A 25269-nucleotide genomic window follows, 5' to 3' on the forward strand; every position below is an offset into this window, starting at 1 on the left:
AGAAAACGGACGGTATAGAGACCGATTGCGTCCAGAGGCGAAGCAGCGGTACTTGCAGAAAATTGCGTGCATTGGAAATGTGGACCCGTATGAAACACTGCCGTGGAGTAGAAACCCTGAAGAGCAACCGCTATAGCCTGACATATTTTTGTACCTTATCTGTGGAGTCAGCGCGTACAAGTTGTCATTCAAACAAAGGTAAGTCAGCTCGAGTACTGCGTGTGAAATGCGTTTGATTTCCCTGCAAACATTCAGATTAGTGCAGCATAAATTCATTCATGAGGGGAAATTACAGTGAGAACATGTGGAGGCTGTTAGAGGGATAACATAGTGAGTTCAGTGCATTGATGTGACATTGTCCTGAAGGACTTAGTTATTCTTTATGGTTAAAGAAATTGCACTGATTTATTCATATTTATTATAAATAATTCTAATTATAGATCTTGCTTCAATATTTGTATCTTGTGTCACTAAAAATACATTTTATTTTAATTTTATACATTGATTAATGACCTGCAGAATCTCCTTATCATATTAAGTGATTCATAATTATTATTATTCATAAATAGAAGGTAGTTCTGCAAAATCACTCAGTAGGATGTTTGTACTAATTTGCTATGACCTCAAAGCGCATCGAAAATAAAACTAATAGGCTATAAAGAGTGATACGAACATATTTAGAACTTACCGGAATGAAAATGTCTGGAGCACCAACAGATATTTGGAGATGGAAGAGAGCTGGATATCAGCTCGTCTCACAGCTGCTACCCAGGCTAGACGCCTTCGTTTGGTAACATCGATACACGAGCTGCCTCATGTTGCTTCCAGGTTGGGAAAGAATGAAAAGATAAACCCTTTTCAAGCTTATTCTCTTGCCGGTCGTGCGATCGAGCATTGCAGCTGACCGCACAGCAAATACGAACCATGGCTGTTGTGTGTGCCTTCGCTCCCTTTTCCCCTTTTCACTTGCTAGACCCCGAAAATGGCGGATCGGGCCAAAATCCTTTCCACGCCCACCCCTGTGACATCACGCTCCAAAGCCCTATAGGCTCGAAAGCCTACTACCAATTAAGCATATTAGGTGATGTGCATCTCTGTAATGAGAAGGGGTGTGGTCTAATGACATCAACACCCTATATCAGGTGTGCATAATTATTAGGCAACTTCCTTTCCTTTGGCAAAATGGGTCAAAAGAAGGACTTGACAGGCTCAGAAAAGTCAAAAATAGATATCTTGCAGAGGGATGCAGCAGTCTTAAAATTGCAAAGCTTCTGAAGCGTGATCATCGAACAATCAAGCGTTTCATTCAAAATAGTCAACAGGGTCGCAAGAAGCGTGTGGAAAAACCAAGGCGCAAAATAACTGCCCATGAACTGAGAAAAGTCAAGCGTGCAGCTGCCAAGATGCCACTTGCCACCAGTTTGGCCATATTTCAGAGCTGCAACATCACTGGAGTGCCCAAAAGCACAAGGTGTGCAATACTCAGAGACATGGCCAAGGTAAGAAAGGCTGAAAGACGACCACCACTGAACAAGACACACAAGCTGAAACGTCAAGACTGGGCCAAGAAATATCTCAAGACTGATTTTTCTAAGGTTTTATGGACTGATGAAATGAGAGTGAGTCTTGATGGGCCAGATGGATGGGCCCGTAGCTGGATTGGTAAAGGGCAGAGAGCTCCAGTCCGACTCAGACGCCAGCAAGGTGGAGGTGGAGTACTGGTTTGGGCTGGTATCATCAAAGATGAGCTTGTGGGGCCTTTTCGGGTTGAGGATGGAGTCAAACTCAACTCCCAGTCCTACTGCCAGTTTCTGGAAGACACCTTCTTCAAGCAGTGGTACAGGAAGAAGTCTGCATCCTTCAAGAAAAAAACATGATTTTCATGCAGGACAATGCTCCATCACATGCGTCCAAGTACTCCACAGCGTGGCTGGCAAGAAAGGGTATAAAAGAAGAAAAACTAATGACATGGCCTCCTTGTTCACCTGATCTGAACCCCATTGAGAACCTGTGGTCCATCATCAAATGTGAGATTTACAAGGAGGGAAAACAGTACACCTCTCTGAACAGTGTCTGGGAGGCTGTGGTTGCTGCTGCACTAATGTTGATGGTGAACAGATCAAAACACTGACAGAATCCATGGATGGCAGGCTTTTGAGTGTCCTTGCAAAGAAAGGTGGCTATATTGGTCTCTGATTTGTTTTGTTTTTGAATGTCAGAAATGTATATTTGTGAATGTGGAGATGTTATATTGGTTTCACTGGTAAAAATAAATAATTGAAATGGGTATATATTTGTTTTTTGTTAAGGTGCCTAATAATTATGCACAGTAATAGTCACCTGCACACACAGATATCCCCCTAAAATAGCTAAAACTAAAAACAAACTAAAAACTACTTCCAAAAACATTCAGCTTTGATATTAATGAGTTTTTTGGGTTCATTGAGAACATGGTTGTTGTTCAATAATAAAATTATTCCTCAAAAATACAACTTGCCTAATAATTCTGCACTCCCTGTATATTTGCAGGCTTCCATCTCCCGTTTCTGGTTGGTGACAACTCGCCCTTTTCGACTCTCCTTTTTCTCCCTCCCTGGAGCTCACAGACACACAGCAGGTATGGCAGTCCATTCTCCCTGCAGTACGGACTACACTGCCCATGAGGCTACATTCTTTAGGGCTATTTTTAAAAACATTTCTTCACGTCATTATGCAACTAGGGGTGACATGGGCCGTGTGAATGAGACCCACCGGCGTGGAATTACCAAAAATAGAGAGGGCATAGCCTAACATATGAAACAGGAAAAGACCACCATTTATTTCAACAAAGTACCTGTATTCTGAATGCCACCCTTTTAAACGGTAACTGTAATGGAATACAGTTACTCATATTTTTTATTTTAAATACATAATGGCGGTACATGTATTCCGTTACTCCCCAACACTGCCTGGGGCCAAGATATTGTCACTGCCATTGGTTAGCCTGATATTAATATGTGTCCGTGCGTGCATGCATAATTTAGCTACATTTCTTAGGACTGTTTTAGCTTATTATTTGGACAACCACCATCATTACAATTAAATCTTTAATCTTTTAAAACTCACAGGCTTACAATGAGCTGGCCTATATTAAAAAAAAAAACAAAAAAAAAACTTGCACACAGTGCTGAGCTGCATCTCAAATTAATCTTCCAGCTCTCAGTTGACATATAGCAGAGCCCAAACAATGGATCAGTTGATCAGTATCATTGGCCCTATATAGGTCTATCATAGTGACATGGATCTTAATCAGTAGGGTTATATGTTTTCCAATATGATTTTTTTAACAGAACATAATGTGGATTGTTATTATTTTTTAGCTCTATGGGCAGCATTTTTGTGGATTTTATCCTTTTTCTTAATGTAGCTTTGGCATATACACATATTTTGCTCTCTTAGTATTTTTAGGACCTGACTGATACTGAAAATTTTAGGCTGATACTGATAAAAATGAAAGACCAAATTTGTGTGTTCAGGAATAATCACTGAAATTTAAATAGAAAAATTGTGTTATATACTTGCAATTACAGCCTTGACATACATCAAACACAAACTTAGATCAAACTTGAAACAAGAGAGCATGAGAGTGAGGATCAGCAAAGAGAGTCATCTGATGAAGATGAATTCATCTCCAGTCCAATCAAAGAGGGTTTTCTTGCTTGTGCCACAGTCACCATGGAGCTGCTGCACTCCTTCGCAGCCATCAAGAACCTCTCTCTTAAGCTGAACACAGCTCTGCCTGCTTCTGCTGCATGTGAACAACTTTTTAGTTGTGCTGGTCTACTCTTCACAGCCAAACAAACCCCGATAGCATCTGTTAATTTAGAAAACTGGCTCTTCCTGAAGTGAAGTGTGACAGAAAAGCTATGTCTATGAGTTAAAGACACTTACTTGCCTGTTGTTCACAGTTTGTTTAAACTGTTCTATGCATGTTCAGAAACATTTTTGTCATTGTTTTAACAAACAAAATTCCTGTTTTAAATCTACATTTATTTACAAAACAAATTACCTTTCTATACCTTGTTCATCTGCGAAATGTGCTTTGAACATAGATATTTTATACTGGTGAATCGAATCGAATGCCTGCTACTGATGACACAATAAAATATCCATCGGTTAAAAAGTAATTAATACTCTAATACTCATCTTACAATGCTGTGATTGCAGCCATTCCCCAACTCTCTGTGAATGGTACTCATGGCCATTGATCAGTGTTCTTTGATCAGTGGGTTTTGGTCAGTGATTGTTGATCAATGGTCATGGGAATTTGCATAATTATGATTAAGGAACTGACCTCACAGCCCATTGTTCCTTCAGTGGGCTGGTTTCAGTCATTATGCAAATGTACTGTTTATAAGGTTTGGGGAAACCTGCAGTCAGCTGAGACTGAAGAAGTCACTTGGATGAGTGACGTCCAGATGAACAGATTCAACTTTTGGAGGAATACTCTGAGTAGTTTTTGAGAAGAGTACTTTGTACTTTTACTCAAGTATTTTTTAACACCAGTACTTTTACTTGTAATTGAGTACAATTTAACCAATGTAACAGTACTTGTACTTGAGCACAAATTTTGAGTACTCTTTCCACCTCTGCATGTTGGTGTGCTTTTTTAGGTTTCTAAGCTCATGATGACGCGTGAACAGTGCATTACATAGCGAGTGCTTAAAATGAAGACCTAAATAAACTGAAACAACACATTCTGATTAATTTGAAGGAAGCCCCTGTGAAAGAATCATAAATTACATAAACTAGTGTGAAAAATAAATGATAGACTGGTAACGGCAAAGTTGCATAAAGTCAGTCAGGAAGGAAATAAAATATATGGAAAATAAAGCCACTAATCAGAGAACAGGCCTGGGATCTCCTGGTGGGTTTAAACACACTCATGTGGTGGATTGTTTTTTTTTAATCAGGTAAGCTGTTTTATATTGTCAGCATTTCAGATTATAAATTAACTCATGTTAAAAATGGTTGATCACGCAGACTTTGGGCTGTTAACTAAAGATTATGTCACCATGATGAGCTTTCCTCTCTCTTTTGCCTCTAAACATAGCCACAGAAGGGCTAAGATGGTCAGAGCACTCCCTAATGATTGTATACACCTTTACTTTGTTTTACGGGCTCTGGGTTACTCCTGTTTAAAAGAGACCAAAGATGGTTATTATAATAGGAATGTTCAAAGAACATGTACTCTGTGGTCGCTGCCTCTTTGAAACATTTCCTGCATGATGATGCTTGATGACATGAGAGTCCAACAAAGCTTTAAAACCTACATGGCTGTAAAAACAGGAGTCACTTTGTAATGGCATTTCATATTTCATTGCGATTTTCTTTTTTATATGCATGTGCTTTTGAATGCTGACCCCATAAAACATAGACTATTGGTTAATTTTTTATCTGTCCGCCCAATTTTATTTGGCTTTGAAACTGTGGGCATAAAAGGTCAGTGATCAAGCTCACTCCTTCTCTTTGTCACATCCCTCTTCCAGGACAAGGGGAGAAACTGGATTTGTCTCATCTGAAGGACTCTAAGAAGCCCCAAAGCGTGTGCAAGTTTACGAATCTGCTGATATTCTTCTTCTGCAACAACAATGTCCATGGTGAAGGAAACCTTCTGTGATGCTGATGCCACAGCCTGCTCGGGCACAGACTGCCTTGTTCCTCCCAGTAACTTCAATGCCATCCTGGGTGTGGTGATGAGCACGGTGCTCACCATCATGCTCGCCATGGTCATGTTCGCCATGGGCTGCACAGTGGAGGCTGCAAAGCTGTGGAGCCACATCAAGAGGCCATGGGGCATTATCATTGGCTTCCTCTGCCAGTTTGGCATTATGCCTTTCACAGCTTTTGCCTTGTCGCTGGCTTTTAGGGTGGAAGCTGTCCAGGCAGTGGTCATCATCATCATGGGCTGCTGTCCAGGTGGCTCAAACTCCAATATCATCTGCTACTGGTTGGATGGAGACATGGACCTCAGGTGAGATGGCGGGCAGGCTCATTGCTATTTTTTCATTTTCCCTTTAGAGCAGACGTCCCCGAGCCTGGTTCAGTTGGAGGTTTCTTCCTGTTTAAAAAGGAATTTTCTTTTACCCCCACTATCACCAAGTGCTGCTCTTAGAGGACCACTGTGTTTCTTTCTGTGTTCACTTTGTGATAACTTTTTTTTCTATTGTGAATATAAACTAAAGAGATCATTTTCATTTTGTTTGGATCACTGAACACTCTTAAGCTATTATAAGGAAGGGTTTCTTGTTGTGTAGCTACCTGGCAGGAGAACACAACAGAATTCTCTTGGCTCTTGGCGGAGGCAGACGCATCTTTTTTCCCTCTCCCTCCCTTATCTTTCCGTGCTTAGCTTCTATGTCCTTCTCTAGTCTTGGTTAACTCTAATCCTCAGATAGTCTCTCAGTCTTGTTCTCTAAAAGCTGAAGATTATGGATTTGATCAATTGGTCCCTTAATAAAATATCACACCCTATTCTCGATGAGAAGCCTTCTCTCGGGACAGCCAGATTGTCCTGCTGAGACGTTTGCAATGGTCAGTTGCATCGTGTGCCTGGCAACACTCTCGATGGAGGGCACTGAACGAGATCTACCTAATCAGAACAATGCTAATAGAGTTCTGACTGATTGGAGCTGGCTCTGACCTGGCTTATCGAAGAACAAAGAAAGCGGTTACAGCTGTTCAAAACCCCACAAGGCTGCCTGACATGATTGACGATGGGCAAGCCGTGAGTGCTCAGACTGTGTTTATTGAATGCAATATTGATAAGATCCTGGAGAAGCTCACGGCTCTGCAATGGGAATTGAGAGACCCGATGACCAGTGATGGACATTTAAAACAACTGCAAAATTGGAATGCAGTTGTTCAGTCAAACCCAAAAACCATCTCCTTCATGCAGCTACCCAAGGCCAAGACTGGCCAGACAATTCTCCCTGATTAGAGGACTGTGTTTTGACTATCTGCTCTTATCCTTCAAGGTCAGCTGCTTTAGCTGGGGGACAGTTGATTTTTTCTTAACCGGGTGAAAGGACACTCTCTCTCAAGTTGAACACTGGATACACACACACGCAAATCTCTTATGTACACTGACACACACACGCACTCACCCCCCTTCCTCCTCCACATGCCTCCGAACGCTTACTCCCCCCCCGAAGTAGGCAGGCAGATCTGTCCAGCGCCGGAAGACTGGCAGCAAGACGGGGCTGCTGTCGACACGGGTTTACTCCTGACCCCTCCCCCATAAATTCCAAGTAATGTGAATTTATGTTGTAAGATGTGCTTTCTGTGCTGAGGTGTTTTTTTTTTCTGTTCTCAAACTGCTCTCCCCTAGGAGCTCAGTCTGGGAGGAGTTTTTTCTCCTCCTCTTTCCTCATGTGTTGTGTATTTCCATTGTTTTTTTTTGTACCTCTCTGACCTGTCTTCCCAATGTTATGTTTGTGTAGTCTATGTATGGTCAGAAGGGGTTAAAGTATTATCAGTCATACAATCAATCAATCAATCAATCAAACAATCAATCAATGTCTTACAAGTTTTTATTGGTCTAGAGTTTTATTTACATTTATTCAATGTAAATGCACTATTTAAATAAAACAGATTGTATGTGTGTGTGTGTATAAGCCCAGCTAGGGACAAATGCAGGAAACTCATCAGTGTCTATATTCTTTACTCCTCAGTATCAGTATGACAACATGCTCCTCTCTCCTGGCCTTGGGGATGATGCCTCTCTGTCTTTTAATCTACACCAGCGTATGGACATCCAGTGACAGCATCAAGATCCCATATGACAGTATCGGTAAGGAAAGTTCTCACAGAACTGAAATACCTATAGGAATTTCAAATAGGTGCTGTCAGGATTTCAAACTTTGAAGGCTGTTCCTACCTCTAAGGTAACCTTTTTATAATCTACTAATTTACATCCTCAGGTATCACTCTGGCAGCCCTAATCATCCCTATCGCTGTTGGAATGTACGTAAAGCGCAGGTGGCCCGAGAAGGCAAAAAAGATCCTGAAGGTAGGAATACTCTACAGTTTATTGAATATAATACTACAGGTTCAAAGTTGTCACTTATAACATGTTGTGCCTCTGTGACGTGTTTCTTTGTAGACTAATGGAAACCAAATTTTCCATCATACATACTGGGGGGATGTGATTTTTCCATTTTACAGTGCCTAACCAGTTAAATCACCTGGACTGGGTTTTAATGGAGCGTTTGTGTTGTGCACAGGTCGGATCCATCGTTGGCTTGGGTCTCATTATCATTATAGCTGTGATTGGAGGAGTCCTCTACCAATCGTCCTGGACCATTGCTCCCGTCCTGTGGATAATTGGCACCGTCTACCCCTTTATTGGATTGAGCCTCGGGTTCCTCCTGGCTCGCTTTGTGGGTCAACCCTGGAACAGGTGAGGTGACAGCAAAATGTTTCTGGCACAGCTACATTCAAGTTTGACTTGCTGATGAGGTTCGTCATTGTTCCTTTATTTGTCTAGATGTCGAACCATTGCACTGGAGACAGGTATCCAGAATGCCCAGTTGTGCAGCACTATCGTCCAGCTGTCCTTCAGCCCAGAGGAGCTGGAAAAGATGTTTGCCTTCCCTCTCATCTACAGCATCTTCCAACTCGCGGCAGCACTCATCTTTGTGGGATGTAAGACCTTAACACACACAACACATACATTGGCCATTTTCTCCTGCATCACTGGACTTTTTTCAGTTATTGGTCAGTGAATGCAGCTACCTTATTTTCCATTGTGTCCTCCCTTGTGATTTTTGTTTGTTTGTTTGTTTGTTTTGTTTGTTTTTTTCTGTGTCGAGTCAACATATTAAGCCAGGTGTTGTGCCATATAATGAGAAAATGTATCACTCAAATTTAACCAGTAACAGAACTGCAGCATGCTTCTTGCTTCTCTGGTGGTTTGTCTGTGTCAGAGATCAAGCATCATAACACCCATGACAGCACATAGTTTGAATATTTTTCCCCAAGTTTGGTTTGGGAAAATTGGGAGAATGGATGACTTTATCTCACAGTCTTGATTACATTTCTTTGACTATGTCATTTGCTTTTGCAGTTATATAATTAAATAAAGAGGGATGCTGCTTAGAATTCAACAGCACTAGTCAAGATTAATGCAAGCATGTAGTAAGAGGCTGTTGACTTTATAGCAGTCTTTCCCAAAAGGTGCACCTTGAGTCCAGGTGTGCCAGGGATTTTGTGTGAACCAAACATTATTTTGTAACTGCAAAAAAAGTAATGCTAAAAATTAAAATTGACTATATTTTTGACTGATGCATTGAAAGCTGTGATTGATGGTGCTGAGGAGAGCATTGAAGAATGTAGGAGAGAAAAGGTAGAAAAGGTAGAAAAGCTCCCCCAAAATCACCTGCAAAAGCTATCTGTCTTTAGAAACTTCCTCGCATGAAGTAACTAGCAGCAGCTTTACAACCTGAGATTCCTGAATAGCAATGATTTTCCATGACTTCCTGCAATAGTGTGTAAAATAACAGCTCAAATCGACTTTGAGAGGATTATAAGTGACATGAAGGGATGATATATACATTATAGGGTTACCTAGGCAACTGACATCTGGAATATCCACTGGCAACCAACTGTCAGGTACAAAGCCTTATGGCTTCAGTTGGATCAGAGATGTCAGTAGTCATTAGCCCAAATGTGGCATTTGTTGGCAGGAGTTAACCGACACAAGCTAAAGAGTTTCCCCTGAGAGAAATACTGGCTTCTGTAAGAAAGTGGTGGATTTGAACCAGAAAAAGCAGGAACAATGCACTCTCATCAAGAGGTATTGTACAACACCACTTTCTCGGGTCTGCTTCCTGTGGTTCCCCATATATGCAGATGTCTTTAGCATTAGTGCACTGATGCTCTAACAGCTATGAACAATTTTAAGAAGTGCAACATCTTCATGAGTTTTTATGTCACCCAGGAGGTCTTTTGTTTTGTGGGATGTTTTGCTTGCTGTTAGTTTTCATCCCTCGCTTTTTCCTTTCACTTCTACTCTCTTTAGTTTGCATACTAAAAGGTTATGTGTTGGGTTTAGGTAATGACAAGTACTTAAATTTCTAGAGAGAATTTGGTTTGGGTTAAAACAAACCCCCTAAAAATAGTAATCTTGCACATTTATCAGTGATAAGATGGACCTACCACAATCTCACTAATGCCATAACCCAGTGCATCTCGGAACAGATCCAAAGGACAGACTTTGCTTAACCCTTTCACCCATAGTGGTCACTACAGTGGACAGCTATTCAAAGGCTTTCTTGTATTTGTGTCAGTGTTCATGGTATATTTGTACATAAAACACTACAGTGAACACTACACTACATTGGCAGGGTTATATTTGCTATACTTTATATATATATATGTTGTTATATTGTCATCTTTTTTAAAAAAAAATATAAATTTTTTTTTAAATTGTTTTTACACAGTGTATATTATTTATTCATGTGTCAAATTCATAAGTGAAAATGTCTGTTATCTAGCTAAGTGGACATGTAACACTCTTTGAAAAGTACATTTAAAAAAATGAAGTTCAAAAATCTTTTTTTCATGCCTAAAGATGAATAAATAAAAAAAACTTAGGAGAAAAATCCTGATTGAGGTTGTCATAATTCATGCCTGAAAGGGTTAAATTAGCAATGCCTGTGTGTTTGAGAATATGGTACTACTTAATGTCATAGAGGTGAGAATAGCCTTGCATAAACATAGGTTTTAATGTGTGAAAATGTGCAGTGAGGGGATGGATGGAAGTTAGAGTTCACATTGTTGAAAATGACATTGAGGCCATCTTCTGCAGAATACCTTGAAATTTTGAGTTCTGTCTGTCCTGGGAACCAAACATTTGAGAACCACTGCTTCACAGAGTATCATAGATGCTCACTTATACTTGAAACTGAACAGAAAGAAAACATGGGATGCTTCAAATTTTCTTGTTATGGCATCTTGTGTAAATGCTTTGTCACTGAAGTCCAGTTTATTCCAGTTTTAAAGGCTTTGTCCAAAGGTGTCTGCTCACTAGTTCTGAATCTATGGTTTGTTTCCTGTCCAGGCTTCCAGCTTTACAAAAGATGTTGTGCTGGTGGTGGTGGCTCGTCTGCAAACAGTGACGCTCCATACTTGGAAGGTCAGAACGCTGATGTAGAAGAGCAAAAGTACTGCCCACGGGAAAATGGTGGCTTTGAGGGCGATGAGAGCGGCAACAGGGATGTGAAGGATAAAAGCACTGGCAAAAGCACTGAGCTGTGATATTGCAGCTCTGAATACCAGAGACTTTGGACTGTTGGTATGAGCAATAACAACTGCAGCACTGAACACAGCATTCCGACTCTACTATGAAGACACACTGCACTCTGCAGGCTGTATGTGAACCACACTAAACCATTTGGAAAGGTTTAGCTAAATCGGGTTGCACAATTTTCTTCCCTGGGACAGTCAGCATCTAACTTCAAGTGGGAGGGTGGTGGGGACCAACTGCTGAATTATGTGTTATTTACTTTTATTCATATGTAAATATTTAGAACCACTTTGTCTGTTAGACATGTGTCTCTTAATCAGTGCTTCAGTGATTGTAAACAGGGTGTTTTGGGATTTTTTTGTAATGTGACAGCCCTAATTTATTTCATATTACTGTTATTTCAAAAGCAAATTGGTCACTAAATGCTGTGGTTAGCTGTTGAGTGGGGAAGTAGCTAAAAGTCGAGGGCGAATGATTGAAATAATAATGTAATAGTTATGGATAAATGGGTAATGACCATGTAATCAATCTCTAAAAGTCTGGGGTCTTAGCAATCAGTTTTTCTGTCCATACTCAAACATCAGACTTTGAAATCAACATATTTGCACTTTAATATATTAGTCTGCTGTACTGCAAAGGGACTTTATTCAATTAAGCAATTAAAACTTATTTTAATTTACTTGAATTTTTTTTAGATGATGAGCTCCAACAATTTTAAAGAATACATTTCTGTTCTCAGTTGTATAGTTATGAATAAACATTATTTGCATGTTACTGTTTTTGTGCAGTTGTTCCAATGACCTTTGTCTCATTTTTAAAAAAAGAGTATGCTTTGTCTTTGACCCTAATGTGGTAAAAAGTTAACAGCTGCACGTAGTCTTGATGCAAGGTCACAATCATAATGTTCTGTAGTCATAAAATAATAAAATTAAATCATGTCCACAGGCTAAACGATGCAAACAGTATGCTAAAATTGCTGCTACGTGATCATAAAAATGCTCAGCTGTTGCTTACATAATACACACACTCATAAGCACTAAATATACAGTTTCCTTTACATATGATCGACATACTAAAATGCTCTGATGGCATTTATTAGATTTTTTTGTTATATGAGGTGTAAAAAAGGAGACAAAAATTAAACTACTGGATGTAAATGTGGAAGATTGCAAAAAATTTCAAAATATTTTTCTGCTCGATTATGGGATAATTGCCAAAAAATGGCAATCAACTCAACACCAATGGTGTTAAAAGACAAATTTCAGTCTCCTTATCTCACAACAGACGAATAGTAGTTTAACAGTAGAAGAAGTAGACCAACAAATTCAAGGAAATATTTCATAAAAATCATTAGAATATTAAAGGAACATTGTAGGGGCCAGTTTTTGTGTTGTTACCTTATGTGTGTCGCTAGGGGTCACTTTTTGTGTTTTTGCGGCATGGTATGTTTTTCACTTTTTTTCACTTCACTGTTTTTCTCTCTTGGAATTGAGGTACCTAATGACCTGTGTTGGGTCAGCAAAATAAAGTGAGGGTTTATATGAACCTAAAAGTTTAACCCAAAAGCAGATCTCTTATAAATTCAGTTCTTGTCGAAGAGTGTTGACTGTGTACCTACAATAAACTGTTTGCAGAGCTGAAAAGGGCTGAATACCTTTGCAAACATATTCATTTATGTGTTTGTGGCATACATTTCATGATACTAAAGAAATTTAGAAACTACTAGTGTATTGCTACTTTATTAATTGCAAGGCATTGTGTGCATAATATCTACAGGTCTAATCATGTAATCAGCTCTGCCAGGTAAGTCAATAGAAAAAAAAAAGCTTTTAAGAAGGGTAGAACTATCAGATGTTAAAACAAACACATATTTTTTTTTTTTTTACTTTTGATCCAATTTTCTGATTTAGCCAGCTAAGTGAAAAAAAATAATCCTGCAATCACATCTGACTGGTATGGTTGCGTTTCTCTCCATTAAGTAGTATTGTCTTCTTCTTACATTTTACAAAATAAATAGCCTTCAGATGACTACTGAACTGGAAATATCATACGCAGTACATTTGTATTTTTTTTTTTTTTTTTTGGTCGCCACGGACGCGTGGCCAATCCAAACCAATTCTTTCACTTCCCAGACCCGCGGTGTGAATTTACGAGGCGAACTGAACGCAGCAGCAGCCCGTTTGCAGTAAAGCAACGATCAAAAGAAGCGGCGGCACGGTACGGCAGCGGAGGACTGCCTGTAAGTAAAACATCATTTTAACGGTAAAACTCTGTTTGTTCAGATGAAGTGCCCTTTTTATAACTATTTTATAGCTCAGAATCTTTTGGCAAAGAAACTCTGACCTCCATTTGTCCCGTTTTGATCAAACAGACGAAAAAAAAGTTTATCTCATTTCCTCTTCTCGAGCGTTACCGTTATCATTCCTCTGATAGATTTTCCTCGGGGTTTAATATGTCGGAGAGACACAGATATGAAAACAGGGAAGGTATCTTACTTTAGCTTAAAAAAATCTTACTTTAGCTTAGTGGCTTTCCTTCGATTACATAAACTCCTGAAAGCATGTGGGGAGTCGCTACTGGAGATGGGAGCGAGTTGTGGGTTAACGGGTCACATTCCTCCTGATTAAACGAAAGTGTCCGAAGTCACGTTAGGAACGGTTGTACACATCAGAAAACTTCACGTTAACGGACGCTACGTACAAAAAAGGCGCCTGTTGCTACTTATCGTATTTTAAACGGTTAGAAATTACTTTGTGTCCTGAATATACACCTAAGTTAATGAAAGGAGGCAGTTACCCCAGCCTTAGTATAGATAACCTGTTAAACGGTGTCACCGAGACAGCTTCATGCCTTATTATCTGTAACTGTCGGAGAATTTCCGATTTGCGAATGAAAACGTCACCCTAACATAATGTGGCTTCATGGGAATACAGAAGCTCCATTGTGTGTGCTTTATCTGATCGCTCCACTTTGGGAAAAGTATTCTATTACTCATTTACTTCCTGCCCAGGGCATTACCAGAAGCTCCTCTGTTTTTTTTTCTGACACTACTGACACTATGTTGTTACTCTGTGTAGTAGTCCTGAAGCGGCATCCACACAGGAAGTGATTTGCTTGTTTCCTTCCCATGGCTTTGTCACTGGCTGTTGGTTGGTAGTAGATAGGCTATCTGGCTCTTGTTGCTTAGGTAACACTTGTGTATTTACTCCCCTCATGTGTCAAGCAACGATATCCTTTGCACTGGATATTGTTGATTGACACGGGATATGGTGGTCTGTTCAGGACTGGGAAAGGTTTAACTCCCCTGGCTTGAGATTACTGAGTTGCCAGTTTGATTGCAGTTACTTCCACAGACTCCCCTTCCCCCAGAAGTCTATGGGAAACTAGCCCTGACTTTTGTAAGCACTCTTTGGATTTTGATTTTTGGTGCTGAGTTTGGACTGCTGCATGGGCTACAGCATTGAAGAGGATTCAGTTCTCACTTGTTCTCATCATATGACATCCAAAGCAGTCAAACGGCCTTTACTTCTGTCCTGCTGGACAGAAAGATCATTTTTCCCTGATCATTAAATGTGTGGTTAGAGCAGTCTCACAGACCAAGTGTCACCAAACAACAGTTTAAAAAGATCTCCTTTTATCTTGTCCCAACTTTTTGTTTTAGCATGTGTGCGTGTTTGTTGGTGAAATACTGACTGTGTATGGGGCTTGTTTTATAAAGAGCGGAGGTGAGACAGGTGAGAAGCAGACTGAATTACTGGAGCTACAGGTTTAAGGTAAAAATGTAAAGAGGACACAGTTTTTTACCTGTTCAGCTGATAACTGTCCACATACGGTCACAAATTCTGGTCATCTGAATCTTTCATAGTTGCACATAAACATTTCTTCATGCTTGAAGTTTCTTTCTCATCAGTGCTGTTGTGTTTTGTGTTTGGGCCCCACATGGTTCTTTACGAAGTGTAAGGTGGTGCTTTAATAGGTGCATGTTAAACTTGACTGCGATTGGATGATTTATTGGGTCGATGGAGCAGATGGGCTAGCACTAGTTAGAGTATGCTCACAGTTTTGAAACATTGCAGTTTCTTTAACAGCTCTATCCCGTTTCATTTGTTTGGCTGATATCTTCACATGTTGAGAATAAATTCATTAACACAAAGAAATCTATAAGTCTTAAATAACCTATGTAAGACAGAAACCAGCATTGCTGTCTCAACTTACTGAATTTAGGAACAGATTTGCTGTGCTATTTTCACCAGAGGAGTTGATCATGGTGCTGAAATGTTATTTAAATTCCAGTGGGCAGCACTGCAGCAACCTGAGTTTTCTGCGACTCAGCGACTCAGATTTCTGTAATAACATGATTACACATCCTGCTGCAATAACAGTATTTGTTGACTGAGTGAGTGAGGCTCACAGAGTCTCTGCAGGAGAAAAACTCTTCACTGAAGAAATCCTCAGACAAATCTGAAGTCTCAGAGTTGGTACGCTAGTGGTTGAATAATTACAGTAACTTGTTGTAATATTTGTTGGAACTTTAATTGAAATCAGAATACACAGTTATTTGCACAACCTTAATGAGAGCTGCTTCATTATGGCAAAACTTAGAACCAGATTTGTTTTTTTTATAATAGTTGTAATCTGGATTATTTTACTCCAGATTACATTCCAGTCCATTTTACTACAGACAGGAATTTGTGAAAAAAACAAAAAGAAATAAATGATGCTGCTGGTGGAGGATGCAGGCTTGTGGGTGTTTTAGGCTGTAAAGTTTGTATCTGAGGACAGCCGGTCCCTGCCAGGCCAGTAGCCTCCTGTGGTGGCAGCCACACGGATAGCGTGTGTCAGTCAAGTCCTGCCACAAACACATAGGATGACAGACCCTTTGATGAATGTACATATTAACTTTAGTCGACTTTTGCTTGGTATAAATGGACCTTGATAACCACACATTCTATTTCTGTCATCTCAGCTTGAGCTGCGAGTGAGTTTTGGCTTTTAGGAAACCTCTTTTTAAGAATTACATATTAGGCAGAGTAGCCAAAACCCATGTTCAGGTACTCATTTACATAAAGCCCTTTTTAGGAAAGAGGTGCATTTGATTTGTAACAGAAAAAAAAGCAAATAATCACTTTATCCTAATTATCCTGTTTTATTTATATTCACTGGAAGATTATAGAAAATTAAAAAAGAAATTCTGATTAACCTTTCATTCCTAGTTTAATTGCATGCCTGAAATTCAAATAACTTTATTTATGCCAAAACCTCAGACTTCCTGTGTTATAGCAGCCAAAATATTAAAGAATGCCCGTCACAGATTATCTCAAATAAAATAGAAAAGTTCAGTAAAATAAAATCCAATAAGGTAAAATTTAGAGTCAAGAAGGAGTTCAGTTACACAGAAGAGGTTAAATAAGATTTTTTTAAAAGAGCGCCATAAATCTAAATCTAAATTAAAAACAGAGCAGGTGCTTTGATTTGTAAAACGGGACAAAATGAGAGCTTAAAAACATAAAAGCCGTTGTTTTAGCCTGAATAGTTTATTTGTCTGAATTGAAATTAAAATCTCATTAACAATCCAATTATATTTTACCCATTATATCAATGAATGATACAAATGTTAAGTTAAGGATGAGATTGAGTGCTTTAGCTATCAAAAAATGAAATGAAAACAGAAAAAAATATAAACATTTGTTGCTTTTAGGGGCTCAATGAATCCAGCATGGTATGGTGATAGGATGCAACCTATGCAGCAAGTCCAGTCATACTACTAAATATCTCACAATCAACTATTAATATCATTATAACAAAGTGGAAGGGATTAGGACAGACATCACTCAGCCATGTAGTGGCAGCCCACATAGAATCACAGAGCGGGGTGCTGAGGCGCAGTAGTGCACAGAGGTCCCTAACTTCCTCCAGAGTCAGTTGCTACAGACCCCCAAAATTCATGTGGCCTTAGCTCAGGAACAATGAGTAGAGGGGTTCATGGAATGGATTTCCCTGGCCGATCAGCTGCATCCAAGCATCACCAAGCATAATGCAAAGCATGAGATGCAATGGTGTAAAGCACACCACCGCTGGACCCTAGAGCAGTGGAGACGAGTTCTCTGGAGTGATGAACGCTTCTTGTCTGGTGACAGTCTGATGGACGAGTCTGGGTTTGGAGATTGCCAGGAGAATAGTGCATGTCTGACTGCATTGTGCCAAGTGTAAAGTTTGGTGGAGGGGGGATTATGGTGTTGGGTTGTTCTTCAGGAACTCTTAATGCTTCAACATACCAAGACATTTGGGACAATTTCAAGGTGTCGGCTTTGTGGGAACAGTTTAGGTATGGCCCTTTTCTGTTCCAACATGACTGCTCACCATTGCAGAAAGCAAGGTCAATAAAGACATGTATGAGTGAGTTTGGGGTGGAAGAACAGTGCACAGAGTCCTGAACTCAACCCAGCAAAAAACCTTTGGGATGAATTAGAGCAGAGACTGCGAACTAGGCTTTCTCATCCGACATCAGCATCTGACCTCACAAACGTGCTACTGGAAAAATTGTCAGAAATTCCCTTAAACACGCTCTTAAACATTATGGAAAGCCTTTCCAGGAAAGTTGAAGCTGTTATAGCTCCAGAGGGTGAGCTGACATCATATTAAATCCTGCGTATTAAGAATTGGATGTGACCCTGAAGTTCACAAGGCAGATGAGCCGATGCTTTTGGAAATATAGAAAACTATGGTGAAAAACAGTGGTTGTTCCATTTGATTCTAGATTTTAAGGACTGCATTCCTGAATATTGTTTTTTTTCTCCATGAACAACAAAGTTATAGTCCTATTTATTCATGTGACCCTCAAGTATTTGGACAACACTTGGCTAGATGTGTCGCTTAAGTATTGTGACCTCAGAGCTGTTTGCTCTTGTGACAGCCTGATAAGACAGTGGTCAAGGCAGACTCGAAGTCCAAACAGAGAAAAACTAATGGCTGTGGAAAAACTGAGTATACCTCCTCACTTAGAGATGGAAAATTACTGCTCACATCCAGTGACAAAGAGCAAAGCTAATAAACCTCAGCTTACATGTGATGCAATGTAAGGGTTTGAATTCAGTTTTTCTGTATTGAGTTTCCATGTTCTGAATGTGCCTGTTTTGGTTGTCATTAGTACTCTAGCTTCGCTGTCTCTGCCACAACAAGTGTTTAAATATACATTTTTGAAGCGCCAAACGATCATGTGTGTCATCAGCCACCCAGGACACCATCTATTAAAGCCAAAGAGAACACGCTGAATGCAGCATTTCCCATAGCTGTATTAGTTTTTATTTAACCAGGAAGTGAAACTCTTGACAAGAAACTTTTTTTTCCCCTAGAGTGCTATGGGTGCTGGCATTTTTCATGATGCTGGGAGTAACTCCACCTCCAAGAGAATATATGAAGAAGCCCTCCGTCAGGGAGAATATGAGGCTATCTAGTTAGCAACAACTGGACTTTCAAAATAAGAGCGAGGAGGATTATTCACTAGTAATTAGCTAGTAAATGTGGTCGGGAGGCAAAGCCTTTCTCAGTTGACATAGGGTGTGAGGTGACAGGACACCAGTCTATTACAGCGGGAACACAGAGACAGATGGCCACTCATACTCACATCCACACCTACATGCACTTCAGAATCACTAGTTAACCTCACATGCATCGCTTTGGACTGTGGCAAGAAGCTGTAGTACCCAAACAAAGAGCCACTGGGAGAACATGCAAACTCCACCCAGAAAGGCCCCAAATGGCTGGTTGATTTAAATCCAGTACTGTAACTAAGTAACATTAAAGTTCTTATAGGCCTGAAATTTCATATTTCAAAACTGCAGGAAATTCCTTGATAAATCCTTCCCACCGTGGGGTAGTCTGCATTTAGCCTGCTTTCTTTGCAGAAAGCAGACTGACTCAGAGAGTCAGTCTGAAGGTTTCTGCTTTGGTTCCTTGTTCAGATGCTAGGTGCGCTCAGTCGGTACTAAAAGGTATCCAGCTTGTTTTGTGTGTCAGAACAGTTTTCCAAATGCTGCTGTAGTCACTGGCCATTGGGTAAATGCAGAACAAACAGGATTCATTTGATGAGTAAAGTTAATGCGCACTTAAACCAAATGTCTTCAGTAAATCAATTCAGGAAGAAAAAATGTGTTCATTTGATAAGAAGTTTATCATTCAACAGAGACATTTTATAAGGAAGAAGAACGGCATAAAATTCCTTCAACGCCACAATGTGCATGTAAATAAAAGTAAATTTTATCTTTCTCAGGACTCTGCAGGTAGTCGGAAAAAAAGATGCAAATGAGGGAAAAGCTCTGATGGGTTCTAAAACGAGAGTTAAATTAGTGTAGTTGTGTGCAGGATTATAAGTACTAGAGATTTTGGAAAGTAAATTATAAATTATAAATTATGATTATATTATCGTGTTATATTATTATTATTACACTACAATTCTGGCTCAGTTTGAGGGGCAGTGCTCCAAAATGCTTGGTGTAGTCCCTCTGCTCTTTTTAGATATGAACTCATGAATATCCACTCATGTTCTGGTTGTACAGACAGTTTTTAAAGCTTTTATTCTGTAGTGGTTTGCACATTAGCTTAGAAAGTAAAAGGTTGCAGGGTCAGTTCCAGCCACAGGTTAGGAAGGGCATCTGGCGTAAAACTCAGCCAAATCAAACACGTGGAGCTTACCTACTGTGGTGACCCCTCGTGAATACGGAAGCAGCTGTTGCTTGGGTTTTTCCTTTGCCCTGTCTCCTGTAGTGCAGCCTGTGTTTCATCCACTTTGGTCAGGGCCTGTTCACACGGATGGCGATGAAACTCATCTTTTTGCACTGTTTAATAACTTACAGCATCCAGGTGGAGTCAGTCAGCTTTAGCATCTGTAGCGGCAGTTAGAGCAGAATTTATTTTAAAAAATGTAAACTTTTAACAGAAAAAAGGATATTTAGTCCTGCATATCATCGCACAGTGAAATTAAAAAGGTGTTACCAGTCTGTGACATTTGTTCCTGGCACTTTTTAGCCATGAGAGTGGGTCCATATAACACTCGACTGTATACATGTACTTTCTTTTAGAAGATGTTCCAGTGAGAGTGAGGGATGCCAGGTATGAGTCAGAATAACCCCTGTTTGTGGAAACAGCTCCCCCTGAGAAGCAGCCTGTCCCCGTGCGACCGCTACAAGCATGCCTGCTGCAGCTACAATGCAAACGTCTATGTCCTGGGAGGCAGAGAGAACAGCTGCCTGAGGGACTTCTGGAAATACAATGTCGGTAAGGGCCCCCACACATTAATAGCCATGTATATATAAAGATGCAGATCTATATAAAGATGTCCTTGTGGCTGGTTGCAGAGTAGCCACTAGAAAGACCTCTTTCTAAGAATTACATATTAGGCAGAGTAGCCAAAAACCATGTTCAGGTACTCATTTACATAAAGCCCTCTCTTCAAATGACCAATTAGTCTACTACTTGAAACAGCACAAAAGAAACAGACGAATGTTATGACTTAACACTTTGATCTTCACTTGTTGAGCAGATGTCTGTCTAAGATCTATCCTCTCAGATCTGGTTATGGTCACCTCAAGCTCTGCCCTGGTGAAGGCTACAGTGCTTCAAATCTCCATCTTTTATATGCAGTCTTTTATTAGAAGATAGGACCAACTATTTCTATGGTATTTGGGCAGTGCCTTTGTGCATATGTAGAAAGTGTTGCAAGTCGTTCAAGTTTATGTACACACACTCTTTCACGAAAAAAGATGTAACATTTATTCCACTTAAACTTTGTGAAGGATGTTTTTTTGCTGCATTCTTATAAAACAGCCTCATACAATATCATTTTTGTAATCATCAATTAACAACACTGCTGTGTTCAATATTGCAGTCTCTGATGAATGGACTGAGTTGACATGCAGTGGTGAAGCGGCACCAGAGGAGCTAGAGGGACATTCTATGGTAGCTCACAAGGTACCTTCACTTTCTTTAATCATTGGACATAAAGCAGAGACACCATCTTATGACAGCGGTGGGCATGCTGAGTTTGTTTAACAGCTTTGAACTCTTCAGGGTTTCCTGTACGTGTTTGGAGGCCTGTTGGACTCTGCATACACCACATGCAGATGTGCTCTCTGGGTGTTCGACATTGGTGAGTTTCACTCAGTGCCGCGTGGGCTGGCAGCCAGTCACACTGCTGTTGTAGTCAATTCTCAATCTCAGCAGGTAAGACATGTTGCTGCATGTTGATCCTCCTAATCCCTGTAAAACTTTTCATTCCTCTGTGTCACTAAAGCTGAGAGAGAAACCCGAGAGGGTCTCCATGCTCATAACAGCGGTGTCATGTGCAATACAGGTTACTGAAGTAACATGTTTTACATATGTGAACAAAGTCCAGGTGACTCTAACGACAATTAGAAACAACATAAGTAAATGTGATTTACCCCAACACATATTTATCAAATGGAGGAAAACTGCAGCTGTGTTCATTTCCTGCTCTAACACTTGTAACATTTTACCAAACTTGGATATTTTTAGAAGTATAAGCTCTTGAATTTTTCGTTCCACTCCAAGTGTCACAATCTAAAGAAAAATCTGTTTTTTTTGTTCAGCATGATGGGGTCTGTCATGACTTGCATAAAATGCAGCAGTTTCATTTCTTTGACATAGAGCAACAGAGACAAGCATTGAAAAAGTGCATTCTAGGTGAACTTTCAAGGTTAATATCCCCATGTGGAATAGGTGGCTAGATCAATGTAGCGATAGCTGTGGAGTGGAGAAACAACACTGGTGTTACCATCTTTATGATAGTTTGGACAGATCACACTGCTCAAAGCAAGTTAAGGTCTTGAAGATGTTTTTTTAAGTATTAGAAGGGTCTCAGGATCAGCAGGTCATCTCTTCAGTTTCTAAAAATAATTATTTGGCATAAGACAGGATATCCACTCTTGTCATTTTATAAACACTAGAGGAGAACGTTCAGCTGCCAGAGCTCATCACACCCACACAAACACTCACACAACAGAGTCAACCCAGTTTCATCAAACAGTCACAACCTTATATGTCCGTGAACACCACTTTGCATCAGTCTGTTCTCAATATTTTGCAGTTTTTTGAAAGGCAAAAAAATTCCACATTTGGAGGTAGGCGGGGTTAGTGGCAGCAGGAAGTGTTTTGCAGTTCACGCCAGAGACTATACACCTCACAGGTTTTGTATAATTTTTATCACTCAGCTGTGAAAGGCTGATGGGGTATTGACACAAGCTTGTGAATGTGATAACCCAAAAATGAAGCGATGTGACATTGTCAAATTCTTACAATATATGAAAAATCTCAAGACTAGTTTGAATTTCAGTGACCTGGACCTAAAGATCAAGGTCAGAAGCAAAGTTTTCTGAAAATCTTCTGACTTTAAGCATTAAAAACGACAGGGTTAGGTTTAAAAAAGGTCTTGGTTTAGGTTCAAATATAACATTTACCACATCTTTTAAAGCCTCTCTACTTTGGCCAACTGGACAGTTTGTGTCCCTGTAACAATAGATTTCATAAGACTGGGCTGCACAACAGTGTGTGTCAGTGTACTTCAGAATCATCGCAGAAGTGCCTCTCCTTTTTGTATGTTAGCCTTTACTTACTTTTTTTGTCTTGGAGTAAGGCTGACAGATGTTGTAAAGATCCATATATTTTATTGTACGTAACTCTTTTAGTTTAATTTTCCTGTGTCATTTGTGTTTCAGCAAAGCAGAAGTGGGTGCAGTGGCAGGGAAAGAGGAGCTTGCTTCAGGTACCGAGTGCTTTTCATATCTAAATGATAACATTTTCTCTCTCTATAAAAAAACAATCAGATAATTAGATCTCATTATCAGCTTATAACAGAAACAATTAACCGCACAGTCCTCGTGTGCTGCCGTTTGTTTTGTGTCACGCAGTCACAACACTTGGAAGCACATCAGTGAACACTGCGCACAGTTCCAGCCCTCCTTTGCTTGTTTTAGCTTTTATCAGCAGAACAGAAGTCACACACTACCCACATATTTGTGAGAACTTTAAAGGTCAAATAAATGGCTTTGCAGTGTTTCCCCACAGAATGGATATAGCAAAGTAGGAAGAGAAAGGATAGGTTAGGTTGAAGAAGCCCAAATTTAATGCATTTTTTGTGACTGTTCAATGAAGGTCATAGAAGAAGATCTATGTAGAAATACCGGCCTGCTTGTTAGTAGCTTACCATCTGTTCTAAATGTATTTTTCTCTCTTTCTTTCTGTGTGCAGACCCAAATGCCGACCAACAGGAAGGGCCACAGTGCCGTGGTGCTCGGCTCTGCCATGCTCATGTACGGAGGATTCATTGACATGAAAGGCACCTCGCAGGATTTCTGGAGTTTGGACTTTAGTGAGTTTAAAACTGACAAAGAGAAGAATTCAGTCAGCTCCTTCCATATGAAACTAACCAAATCTTAAAATTCCCACCTCACACCCTCAAAATCAGCTGACCTTTTATGTACAATGGCTTTATGGTATTTGCCAGAGTTACTATCTAAATATTAATTGTAGCTTTTTCTCAGCATGATTTTTCTATAAGCAACTTTGAGCATTAATATAATGGGATAGATCATAATTTCAGTAAACTGCATCAGTTTAGTCCCACGTGATGCCAAGCTCATCTTCTAGCTGTGTTTCCATCTCGGTCAATATATTTTTTTAAACTATTCATATTTACCAGTGTAAATGTAGTTTATAGCTGTGAGATGGAGAAACAAACTGACAATTAAACTGAGCTGAAGCATTTCTAGGAGTGAAATCTCACCCATGTTCAGTTAGAGGGCAGCATGTGAACATCATCAGTATTGTGGCAAATGCAAACACAATGTGAGCTGCAGAATGAGCATTAATTATAGATACTTGTTTGTGTGTGTGTGTTAATGGCAGATACCATGTCTTGGTCCCTGCTGAGTGGCTCTCAGCAGGACTCATTAGGCCCAGGCCCCAGACACAGTCACTCAGCTGTAGCCTATCAGGGCTGCGTGTACCTGTTCGGAGGCTTAAAAGGTTTACGGGAGCAGAGAGACTTCTGGAAGTGGAATTCCAGCAACCAGTCGTGGAGTTCACTCAAGTAAGTGCAGAGTTTGTCTGTCTTTTTGGAAACTGGGTGCAGTGAAAAAGATCAGTTGCAACATTAAAACCACTGACAGGTAGTGATGGGCAAATTGAGATATAGGAAGTCGTTGTGCCAGCACTCGATCAAGGTTTCAAAACAATCTCACAGCCATCTCCACAGCGACACCTGCTGGCTGCTTTTGTGTCACTACTTGAAAAGGCTATTCTGTGAAACAACACAGACGAGTATTGCATATTTCTAGACAAATCTACATGTTATACCAGACTATCAATAATTGTGATCAATCTTTTTTTGCCATGATATAAAGGTGTGACTATGTAACACATCACACCTGTGAATATGCTACTGGATCATGTGCCCCATGAGTGAATTCATCTCTGTGGGTTTCACTAACTTGGCTGTCAAAAAGTTCCCACAGTCTATTTTTTTAAATTCTGTGCTGTGGTTGTTGTTGTTGCTGCTGCTGACTCTTAAGCTTTCTGGGAGTTTTTAGTGTCATTAGATTTGCTCTACACTCTGACAATAAAACCTAGAAGCAGCAGGTAAGCCACCTGTTGAAACTATAGTGAAATGCACCAGTTAGCAATGGACCCAGACCCAGAGTCATTCTAAATTACCTCACAGCTCTTACAGATGGTCAGCCTCTAAAAAACGCAACTCTGCTTATTAGCTTTTTCACTTTAGGTCCAGTTTATAGCTGTAGTTTCTTAATCGCTCCAGCAGTTTAGCACATTGCTTTTCATTTTTTGTTTAAGTTTAAGTACTTTTTGCTTTTTACTTTTCTTTATTCACATTTTTTTACCTGTGTTTTAATTTGTGAAACTATATTTTAGTTGTAATTTGTTTTTTTTTCTTAGTTTTGCTTTTAAAGAAC

The 25269-nt window shown here is 39.9% G+C and overlaps 2 protein-coding genes and 1 long non-coding RNA gene across 4 annotated transcripts in view; 2 read left to right on the top strand and 1 right to left on the bottom strand.

The window, feature by feature from the left end:
- On the top strand, nt 1-12066 carry LOC116314864 (ileal sodium/bile acid cotransporter-like). The gene is made up of 8 exons (XM_039600214.1): nt 1-198; nt 2530-2617; nt 5529-6013; nt 7713-7831; nt 7962-8050; nt 8265-8440; nt 8528-8685; nt 11102-12066. The coding sequence occupies exons 3-8, from the start codon at nt 5631-5633 to the stop codon at nt 11296-11298; spliced, it is 1122 nt and encodes a 373-aa protein (XP_039456148.1). The 5' UTR covers nt 1-198; nt 2530-2617; nt 5529-5630; the 3' UTR covers nt 11299-12066.
- On the bottom strand, nt 8354-13996 carry LOC120433638. The gene is made up of 3 exons (XR_005608682.1): nt 13804-13996; nt 8537-8692; nt 8354-8431 (listed from the first exon to the last, which is right to left on the bottom strand). It is a non-coding gene; the product is annotated as an uncharacterized LOC120433638 (long non-coding RNA).
- Nucleotides 13388-25269, top strand: part of si:dkey-3d4.3 (leucine-zipper-like transcriptional regulator 1 homolog) — a 16034-nt gene continuing 4152 nt past the window's right edge. The window contains exons 1-7 of one of the 2 annotated variants that reach the window (XM_031732993.2): nt 13388-13526; nt 20365-20560; nt 21171-21253; nt 21353-21431; nt 23017-23063; nt 23549-23669; nt 24206-24389. In XM_031732993.2, coding sequence (XP_031588853.1) covers nt 20389-20560; nt 21171-21253; nt 21353-21431; nt 23017-23063; nt 23549-23669; nt 24206-24389 — 686 coding nt within the window. In that variant the 5' untranslated portion in view covers nt 13388-13526; nt 20365-20388. The remainder of the gene's footprint in view (nt 13527-20364; nt 20561-21170; nt 21254-21352; nt 21432-23016; nt 23064-23548; nt 23670-24205; nt 24390-25269) is intronic. The other variant, XM_031732994.2, reaches the window with a different exon arrangement.

This window comes from Oreochromis aureus, linkage group 16, assembly GCF_013358895.1.
Source record: "Oreochromis aureus strain Israel breed Guangdong linkage group 16, ZZ_aureus, whole genome shotgun sequence".
In the NCBI taxonomy this organism is placed as follows: Eukaryota; Metazoa; Chordata; class Actinopteri; order Cichliformes; family Cichlidae; genus Oreochromis; species Oreochromis aureus.